This window comes from Nyctereutes procyonoides, unplaced genomic scaffold (genome assembly GCF_905146905.1).
Source record: "Nyctereutes procyonoides isolate TBG_1078 unplaced genomic scaffold, NYPRO_anot_genome, whole genome shotgun sequence".
Lineage (NCBI taxonomy): Eukaryota > Metazoa > Chordata > Mammalia > Carnivora > Canidae > Nyctereutes > Nyctereutes procyonoides.
In genome coordinates, this window is record NW_026575117.1 from 686,035 (window position 1) to 696,198 (window position 10,164).

Below are 10,164 nucleotides of genomic sequence, written 5' to 3' on the forward strand. Positions count from 1 at the left end.
AACCCCTGTACTGCACACCTGAAACTAATCGAACACAGTATGTAAGCCGTCTTGAATCTTAAAATAGACGAAATGAACAAGGGAAAAGGAATTCAGCGCCCCCAAATTTATACTTCCTGGTCTATGTGTTTTTCTTCCCTAAAAACTTCTTGAATAAAGTGCCTGCCCTGCGCACACTGTACCTTCACGAGGGCAGCACAGCGCTTGGGTCCAAGCAGGTGCTAAGTGTCTGGTGGTGAGTGAATATGTATTGATGCCAGTCAGATGGAGGGGGAACTCTTCAGATGATTCCATGTCCTGTGGTCTCTGTGATGCCTGCTGGTTCCTCCCGAAGAATAATGGAGGACTCGGGGTTGCTGAGGCTGCTACAATCATGGGGAATCTGGACAAGCAAATAGAGCATCTGTGGAAAAGAAGACCCTTCCCTTGGGCCAAATGGCACCTTGGTCCAGACCAAGTCCCCAGATCTGGCTTAATCTCTAACCAGCTGCAGTTCCCACCTCCCCCAGAAAGGGAAGTCTTCACCATCAGTGAAGGATTCTCTGGTTTGGCCCAGGGAGGTCCTCTGTCACATGCGCCCTCTCCATTCCCACGGAGGGGAGGTCAATCGCGTGGTTAGACCCCCTGCAATCCCAGGTAAGGGTAAGGGACCTTCCCCGAAACACTCCTTTCTCTTCTCTCACCGACTTCCTTCCTATGAAACCCTCCATTTGCACCACAGCTCAGAGCTCCCCTTACCTGCCAGGTGGGAGGCTGCCCCATTCTTGAATCACTTAATAAAACCAGGTGGATCTCTGAATTGAGTTCTTTGGTTGGTTTTTTGGCACAAGCAGTGAGAAGTCGGGGATGTGAAGGAGCTGGGGTGGGGGTGAGACAGGGAAGGAAATACCGGGGTGGGGGGTGCGTCACAGGGCAGGAGGGACAGAGGGACAGCAGGTCCAGGGCTGGTGCTGGGAGCTGGGTGTTTTCCTGGGTTACTGTCTGGGTGAGAAGAAAGGGCTGAGAAGTGGGGCCACTTTTCCAGGCCACACAGGACTTGGTCTGTAGCATCTGAATCAGGGGGCGGGGGCGGGATGGACGCTGGTGACAGGGAGAAGCTGGAGGCCAGAGGGGAGGCAGAGCAGGAGGGGAAGTGAGACTGAGTAGGTGCCCAAGGCTGAGGGAGGAGCACATTTGCATTGTCATAGAGACTCAGGGAAGGGTTGTGTGTGGAGAGGAAGTCAGAGGAGAGGGCCTGGGAGGGGGTCGGTGTGTGAGGACAGAAGTCAAAGAGCGACTTTGCAAGAGAAAGAACATCTGCAAACAAGATGCTGTTCCTGCAACTTGTGCTGTTGGCGGTTCTCCTCCCGGGGGGTGACAGCGAAGATGGTGAGAGCTCGGGTCCTGCCCAGTGGGCGCACGTGTGCGTGTGTGTGTGTGTGTGTGTGTACATGTGCTTTTGAGTCTACGTGTTCCTGTGTGTCTCTGTGTATTTCCCTCAGTCTGTGTGTCTTTAAGTCTGTGTCTGCTATGTGTGTACATGTGCATGTGTGCATTTGAGTACGTGTATACGTAAGTGTGTACCGGTGCCTGTCTGGTGTCCGTGCACATGTGTGGGTAAGTGTCTGGGTGTCTCTGTGTGTAGACGCGCATATGTGGGTGCACATGTGTAATCTCTGCGTGGTTGTGTGTGTGCAATTGTCTCTGTGTGTGTGCACGGGTGGTGTGGGTTCCCGGCACAGACCTGGGCAGGGAGAGAGTCAGCTGGGTCCTTCCCAAGCATCCCCGGCCCCAGGGCCCTGTGCTCTCCTGAAGGATGGGTGCGAGGAGGCTCGGGCTCAGGGGCAGCATGTGTCTCCTGAGTCGACTACGGTTTCTCTGTCCTGCAGATTTTGGGTCCCGTCCCCGGCACCTTAGTCTCCACTCCCTTTCCTTCTCCAGGCCTTGCACTCCCAAAGCTTATGTCCTTCCCCACAGATTCCCAGGAGCCGATCTCCTTCCGGATCATCCTGACCACATCCTTTTACAGCAGTTCCTCAACGCAGAATCAAGGCTCAGCTTGGCTGGATGAGCTGCAGACTCACGGCTGGAACAACAAGACAGGAGCTTTCCGTTACCTGCAGCCTTGGTCCAAGGGCAACTTCAGCAACGAGGAGCTCCTGGAAGTGCAGAACTTATTCTACACATACACCATCCGATCCCCTTCCACATTTCATAACCACATCCGTGACTGGCAACTTGAATGTGAGTTCTGTTCCCTCGGGCTTGGGTGGCAGGTGGCAGGTGCGTGTGTGTCTCCTTGAGTTCCTTCTTCCTCTAGGAAATGAGCTCCACCGGACTCTGAACCTCATGTTTCTCTGCCATATAAAGGTTCACACTCATCTGGGCAGAGAGTGGAGCCAGACCCCGATTGTTGAAAAGATCCACATCTTCTGCTCCGTCCCGCTCCTCTCATTGGCCACAGGCTGGGGTCTCCCGTCACACTAGTTCTCCCACGACCACCCCTTTCCCTGGCCTCCAACCAGGCAGCTCTGGTCCTCGCTCTGTGACTGACTCCTTGATCTGTGTGCTTTTCTCCCCATCCTATCCCAGCAGCGATGTCTGTCTATGCGACCCTGTCACCCCCCCGTGCTCCCTTCACCCTCGGTTGTTTCTAGCCCAGCTCTCCCGCCAAGCCCTTCCCTATTTTATGCCCACATCCTTCATGTCTCTCCTCCAACTTTTGCTCCTTCCTCTATCATTTACCTCTTCCTCTGCTTCCAGCGACCACCACTTCCCCTTTGTGTGAGGCTCCCCTCAAACCAAACTGTGCTCCATTCCATTCAATCCCCTGAACTTTTCCCTCTGCTTCCACCATCCATGGCTTCCACTCGTCTCATGTCATCTCTTCCACTCCAGCTGTCTTATCACCCACATCTCTCTTCCCCAGATCCCTTTCAGATTCAGCTGGTATTAGGCTGTGATTCCCACTTTGGAGAAGCATCAGCAGGCTTCCTGCAGTTGGCTTATCAGGGATCTGATCTCCTGAGCTTCCAGAACACGTCATGGAGGCCATCTCCAGAGGGAGGAAGTAGGGCTCAGAAGGTCTGCAGTCTTTTCAATGAATACCATGTTTTCATTGAAATAGTCCACAAGCTCCTCTTTGACTCCTGCCCCCGGTTCCTGTTGGGTCTTCTTGATGCAGGGAAAGCATATCTCCAGCGACAAGGTCAGTCCTTCACCCTCCCTCCAAATTCTGCATCCTGCACTCAGAAATTTGTACCAGTCTCTCAAATTCAGAGTGAGATGGAGTCAGGAGGGAGATGAGGGTGATGGTGATGGGCTTAAAGAGGCAGAAAGGTGTGTCTGTCTAAGGTGATATGAGCACCTCCCTTCAGTCTGTGAATCCCTGTCCTGTCTTTGCAGTGAGGCCCGAGGCCTGGCTGTCCACTGGCCCCAGCCCTGGGCCTGGCCATCTGCTGCTAGTGTGCCATGTCTCTGGCTTCTACCCCAAGCCTGTGTGGGTGACGTGGATGCGGGGTGAGCAGGAGCAGCAGGGCACCTTGTATAGCGATATTTTGCCCAATACTGATGGGACGTGGTACCGTCAGGTGTCCTTGGATGTGAAAGCCAAGGAGGCAGCTGGCCTGTCCTGCCGGGTGAGACACAGCAGTCTAGGAGGCCAGGACATGGTCCTCCACTGGGGTGAGGAAGAGTTGGGTCCGCCTGGGAAATGGGCACGGGGTCCTTCAGTAGAGTTGGGGAGCCTGATGAAAAATTTAGTTTGCTAGTGATTCTAGTCCCCAAAATTAAAATATCTGTATCCCAAGAAATGGAAGAGCTGAGGGTGGGGGTCCTGAATATGTGGGAGGATGCGGAGGGTTAGGTGGAGTGTCCATCTCTGTGGAGGGATGGGAGAAGTGAAAGGAGGATGGGCGGTTGGTCAGGGAGAGGGTGACAGGGGCAGAGAGGTTGTGGGCAGTGCAGTTCAACCCGGGGTGGACCTGAAATGACACCCTCTGTGCCCAACCCCACAGAGCAGCCCCACTCCGTGGGCTTGGTCTTCCTGGTGGTGATCGTGCCCCTGGTGCTCCTGGCAGGCCTGGCGTGGTGGCTCTGGAAGCGCTGGTGAGTCTCTGGAGCCCCCTTCCTGCTCTTTCCCACGTGTCTCCCCACCTTTCCGTGTGTCCTCAGCCCTCCTGTCGCCCGTGCCCTCCCCCCTGCAGCCTCCCCTCCACCTGCTGCAGGGGGCCTCCTCCTTGTTCCTCCAGGAAAGCCCACTGGAGACCTCAGTGCACAGACTTCCCTTCGGAGCGGGATCTCAGCCGCCCAGGCTCCAGCACTTACCTAAACCCAGCTCAGCACTGACGTCCTGGCCACTCCCTGTGGCCAACTCTTCCTTAGTCCTCCCTGTCGACCGGTTCTCAGTGTGAGCTCAGCATGATTCAGGGGGATTTGTTGTTCTGACTTGGTTCTGGAACTTAAATTTCAAAATTTAACTCAGCATAACCTGATGCCCCAGCAACCTCATAGGTCACAGACATCATATCCTCCAGTGAGTCATCCTTTCCACCAGTGAGCCGTCCCTGAGTCAGTGGTGGAGGCCGTCTCTGCCTGGCGACAATTGCCACCACCTTTTCCTTCACTTTGGCAATTCTATTCCTGACCCCCATCCCTTGTTGCCCCCATCAGGTCCTTTTCCCTTCTAATTCTTAGGATTCTTGAGAGCAAAGTCCATGTCTTTTTAATATTTGCATCCTTGGCAAGGAGCCTCAGCTACAGGGAAAATGTCCTCAGTAATAAAAACCTGCGTTAAATTCTTAGATTTTTCTTATTCTTTTCCTTCCTACCATGTTTGTAGTAACTGAGATGTTTGATCCTCTTCTTTTTTTTTTTTTTGGGTGGTTTGATCCTCTTCTTGTTAGAAGTCTTGTCACCTGGCCAGGGGACTCACACTTTCCCTGTTCCTGTTGACACTTCCAGGTCTCTATGTAGAAACAAGTTTTCTATTAAGATTTGTATTATTTAACTACATAAACCTTTTGGAGGATTGTTTTTCCAAGTATTCTGAATTAAGTAGAACGGTAGGATCCAGGTTCTTTTTTTTTCTTTTAACCATTTTATTTATTTATTTTATTTTGTGTATTTTTTTTATTGGAGTTCGATTTGCCTACATATAACATAACACCCAGTGCTCATCCCGTCCAGTGCCCCCCTTGGTGCCCGTCACCCAGTCACCCCATCCTCCCCACCTTCCGCCCCTTCCACCACCCTTTGTTCATTTCCCAGAGTTAGGAGTCTCTCATGTTCAGCCTCCCTCTCTGATATTTCCCCAAAAACATCAAAAACCTGAATCCCGAGAAAAAATGAGTGGGGAAAATGAGGATTCAGGTTTTTAATGTTTGTTGGGCTCAAGGCACCAGAAGACCTACCACTCTGGGGTATTTTAAAAATAAAAGGTCAGCTGACTTCCTGAATGACAATTTGCATTTTAGCAAAATCAGCAGTTGATTCGCAGGTGCATAAACATGATGATGCCTGAGAAGGAGCAGGGCAAGTATGTCCTGAAGGGAAAGGAGATGCTCGGGGAAAGAGAACAGGAGTGCTGTGGTCAGGGATGAGTGGGGACTCAGCAAGGGGCGTGCACACAGCGCCTTCTCGCATTCCTGGGCGCTGTGTCACAGCCACTGAGGACCTGGAGTCAGCCACACTGAGCCAGTGTTCCTGGGGCAATGCGGGGTTCAGGTCCTGGGACCTCTGCTCACAGCACCTGCCACCTGCTGACTACGCAGCTTGGTTTCAGGTGTGCCTGTATGAAGACAGCCTCTTGGGGGCACCTTGGTTGAGCAGTTGAGCGGCTGCCTTTGGCTCAGGTGATAATCTCAGGGGTCCTGGGATGGAATAGTAATAATAATAATAATAATAATAATAATAATAATAATAATCCAGGCTCCTGCTGAGCAGGAGGTCCGATAGTCCCTCTCCCTCTGCGCCTTCCCCTGTTTGTGCTCTGTCACTCAAATAAATAAAAAATCTTTTTAACAAATAAAGACAGCGTCTTTAAAACATATACTTGTAAACTATATACTGAAATACCAGCTCAGAAGTGTCTAACGTTTCTCGGCTTGGGTACTGTGACCACCAGCATCTTAGGCTTGCAGCCCCACAGCTGTGCTGCCCAGGATGGTTTTAGAAAAAAACCAAACAAACAAGAAACAGTCACCGTCTCATGGATCCATGAGCATAACCCCTTTCCCCCCTTTTCCCTTGGGGTCACCATAGCGTCCCAGATGATACTTCAGCACTTTCTGGAGTGGCTCCACATAGTCGTTGTGAATGTCTATTTCTTTTCCTGGATTTACGGCATTGGTGACTCGTTACCTTGGACCTCATGACCCACAAGTCTGCATCGGGACCTCAGTGAGCCTTACTCACTTACAGGGTTTGTGTCTGCGAGGCACATCCCCCCCTTCTTACACTTAGGAACACCCGTTAGCCCTGCGGCTCTGGGCTTCAGAATGGTTTTAAACTGTGAAATCACCTAGAAAGAGCTCATCAATGCAGAAACTGTGGCACCAAATGGACCATGACTAGGACATGTGTTAACAGTGTAGGAATTAGCACGGGAAGGCAGAGGGGCGCCTGGTCCTGCCTCAGCTGGGATCACCCAAGGTGGGGGACACCTGTTAGGCCCCTCTAGGTATCTGTGAATGGCGCCGAGCTCATGTCTGGGGCTACAAATCAACGTCAGCAGGTAGGTCCATCAGCACAGAGTCCATGAATAATGAAGACGGACCCTTTGTGACTGGTGACCCCATGGCAGTGCGAGTGGAGACCCCCACAGCTTGCCTTCAGTTACTTTAGGTTTCATTAATTAACTCAACAAACCATTCTCAAGTCCTGAGCAGGCAGCGGGGATATTCCGAGTGTCAAGTCGCAGGGAGGAAAAGGTCCTCCCTGTTTCTGAGCTTGAAATTTTTGCTTTTCCTGATCTCATTATGGTTTTCATCATTGTTTCTAAACCAGTTTGTTAGTCAGTGACTTATTTGCATTGAACTAGGAGACAGAGACTTAGTTCTAATTTGTTTAGGGGCTGAGAGAGGAGGCCAGGGTAGGAGAACTCCCAGAGGGACACGTGCATGTTCTCAAATGTCTCAAATGTCTACATGTGTAGACATTTCTGGAAAATAACGTTGAGGTGGGAGAAGAGGTGAAGATGCAAATATGGGAAGGGGGGAGAACACATCACAGGACTTCTGTAACGTTCCTGCCTGGGTCAGGCTGCTTGGCTGTTTCCCTAAGTTCAGTCCACCTTGCTCCCCTCGCATGGGCACCATGTGGTTTTGGTTGGTTGGATCCACCCTCATGGGTATCTCTGGGCTCTGATCGTCCTGAGGCCATCAGAAGGAAGCATCCTTGACATTGAGACAGGCTGGAGGATGGACAGGTAGCCTCCAGGTCAGGCCAATCACCGGACAGGTGTCACTTGTCCTGACTCAGAGTGATAGTTCAGGGCCAGGCACCTGCTCCAGGTGGCACAGGACACATGAATCCTGATTCCTATGGATATTAGAGAGGAAAAAAAATGCCCTCTCTTGGCCTGGATGATAAGGTCAAGGTATGAAGCCTGAGACAAGTACAATCCATTTCTCAGCACCAGAGAAGCAAGCCTGAGGATGAAGCCTGCCTGCAAGAAGGCAGAGAAATTATACACATGACATTTGCCAAGAAGGTAGATCCTAAGTGTTCTCACCATAAGAAATAAAAACAAAAGAAAAGAAAAAAGAAAAGTTCTGGGAGTGAGGTGGTGGCCTGGTTGTGGGCATGATATCACCACGTACATATATACCAAACTTCCAGTGGTTATTTCAGTCTATGTTTTTAGGAGAAATGTCAATTAAACTGCTCAAACATGTGATGAATACTATATAAAGTATTAATTTTCATGATCTGCTTCAGTGGAGGTTTTCTGGACCAATTCTGCATTTTCCTTCTGAAATGCTGCACGCCTCATGGGAGGCAGGGCAGGTACGGACGTGAGTATGCAGGCGTGGCTCCCTGGATGCTCCGTGTGTACCAGGCTCCCGGGATCTTCAGGCCGGCCTCTCTGAGAAGTCGTTGGAAGACTTTCTCAGGAGGACCTTCGTTCATGTGGTGTCACAGGCTCTGCTGCACCTGTTAGAGCCGGCGAGGGCCCCCATGGCCCGAGGTGGCCCCCACCTTCCTCCCTGGGCGGCTGGAAAGCTGCACGCTGTCCACAGGCACAGTTTTCAGGTGTCATCATCCTCCAGTGAGTCTGAAAACAGCAGCAATAACGAAACCAAAGCATCGGAAAAGCAAAGGCAGACACACAGATCCACAGAAGGTGCTGGAACTCCCACGACCCTGGGCTCCCCAGTTCCATCAGGCAATACCTTCCCTGTGTGGTTTCAGCCCAACAAGGTGGATTTCTATCCTTAGTGACTGGAAGCTCCCCTCTGGTGGATGTGGGTGTGCCCTCCGGGGATGCGGGGCTAATGTCTGTCTTCCTTGCAAAGCTCTTCTTCACTTTCCTCTTCCTTTCCCTCGAGTCTTTAAAATATTCTTCATTATTTTTCTTGCCCATTTTCTTTTTCCCTCGTGTGTCCTCATCTTGTGACTCTCTTACCTTATCTTGTGTGTTAACCCTGACATCTGGATCAGTCCGTGTTCTGGGTGTTTTCATGGATTTCTAACAGACCACAGGTCAGGAACGAGGTGCTGGGTCTGCTGCGGGCTACACGACTGGCAGGTATTTATACTCCAGGGTTTTCCTAGAGACAAGGGGACAAGCTGCTCCAGCATGTAATAAACCAGGAAGTGTCATGGCAGGAAGTTAACCAGGAAGGTAAATATTTAAGATGTAAGACATTTTCCATGGATTGCTTCCTGACACAATCCATTCATCCATCCATCCACTCATTCTTTCATCACTTACTCAGCATTTCCTATTTGTGTGATAAGCACATTCTCTGAGAGTGGTTCCAACACTATGAGAAGCAGCTCTGTGTCCAGGTATTTAAGATATGAGTAATCTCTTCCTCCAAGCTCTTTCCTTTTTTGATGTCTACATTTAATCACCCAGAGACAAACTTTAGAAATCTTTGTAGCTTCTCTGTTCTAGCTTTTGTCTTTGCCAAGTCGTGCTCTACAAAGTCTCTGAAAACCTTATCTTTCCTTCCCTATGGTGGGCTTCATGAACCCCCACATGGGCAGAGACAGAGCTTTCCCCTCTCCCTATAAGCGTTCCTCTTGGTTTCCTTTTTTTTTTTTTTTAAAGATTTTATTTATTTACTTATGAGAGTCACACAGAGAGAGAGGCAGAGACACAGGCAGAGGGAGAAGCAAGCTCCATGCAGGGAGCCCAATGTGGGACTCGATCCCAGGACTCCAGGATCACGCCCTGGGCCAAAGGCAGATGCTCAACCACTGAGCCACCCAGGCATCCCCCTCTTGGTTTCCTAAACAGAGTCTCTATTGCAGCCACAGTGGGCTCATGTTTAAGAGAAGGAAATGTCCACTGGGAGGAGCTCCTCATGGAAGGTTCGAGAGTATAGTACAAACGGGAGGCCAGTTTGTGATTGGACAGGGGAGAAAGGAGAAGCTGAAATGTAAACTTTCTGGATCTGGCAGTTGGAAGGAGAGTCCGTCTTGTCAGATCCACGGGCAGACAGGGAGCAGATGAGGGAGTGATGGCAGGCCCTCGTGCTGTGCGCATGCGGTGGGTGCTGGGCATTGTGCCCCCACTCTGCATCCCTAAGTAATTTGATCAAGTTAAAGGGTGAGATATTTTAAAATGTGAAGTTGTGTTGCACAGGAAAAGTGTGTTAAGTTAGTATTTGATGTTTTCCTAATTTATTCATTAGATCCTAATTTTGTTCCAAACTTTTTAATGGCATGTATGAGCTTTCTTTTTCTTTCTTTCTTTCTTTCTTTCTTTCTTCTTTCTTTCTTTCTTTCTTTCTTTCTTTCTTTCTTTCTTTCTTTCTTTCTTTTTCTTTCTTCTTTCTTTCTTTCTTCTTTCTCTTTCTTTCTTTCTTCTTTCTTTCTTTCTTTCTTTCTTTCTTTCTTTCTTTCTTTCTTTCTTTCTTTCTTCTTTCTTTCTTCTTCTTCTTCTTTTTTTTTTTAGGCCATCTAGACATGTGACCAGATGACTACAGTCAGCTTTGTACACGAGAGAAGAGTTAG

General features: G+C 50.0%; 1 protein-coding gene across 4 annotated transcripts; it reads left to right on the forward strand.

Annotated features, from left to right (window-relative positions):
- The first annotated feature begins 1,191 nt into the window (after positions 1-1,191).
- LOC129515089 (T-cell surface glycoprotein CD1a-like) lies at positions 1,192-4,781 on the forward strand. Of its 4 annotated transcripts, XM_055333805.1 has the most exons (7): positions 1,192-1,368; positions 1,957-2,223; positions 2,909-3,187; positions 3,385-3,498; positions 3,570-3,663; positions 3,996-4,086; positions 4,230-4,781. In XM_055333805.1, exons 1-7 carry the CDS (start codon positions 1,308-1,310, stop codon positions 4,389-4,391), a joined length of 1,068 nt encoding a protein of 355 aa, XP_055189780.1. In that variant the 5' UTR covers positions 1,192-1,307; the 3' UTR covers positions 4,392-4,781. The 4 variants fall into 4 exon arrangements, with proteins under 4 accessions (XP_055189780.1, XP_055189781.1, XP_055189779.1 ...); XM_055333806.1 differs by lacking the exon at positions 3,385-3,498; XM_055333804.1 differs by having other exon boundaries at positions 3,385-3,663; positions 4,230-4,408.
- The last annotated feature ends 5,383 nt before the right edge of the window (positions 4,782-10,164 follow it).

What these genes read in the sequence shown, in the direction of transcription:
- LOC129515089 (XM_055333804.1), top strand. Translation starts at nt 1,308, where the DNA reads ATGCTGTTCCTGCAACTTGTGCTGTTGGCGGTTCTCCTCCCGGGGGGT. An exon ending in AGCATATCTCCAGCGACAAG is followed by an intron (nt 3,188 to 3,384) that starts GTCAGTCCTTCA and finishes CTGTCTTTGCAG; the next exon opens with TGAGGCCCGAGGCCTGGCTG. An exon ending in GGACATGGTCCTCCACTGGG is followed by an intron (nt 3,664 to 3,995) that starts GTGAGGAAGAGT and finishes CCAACCCCACAG; the next exon opens with AGCAGCCCCACTCCGTGGGC.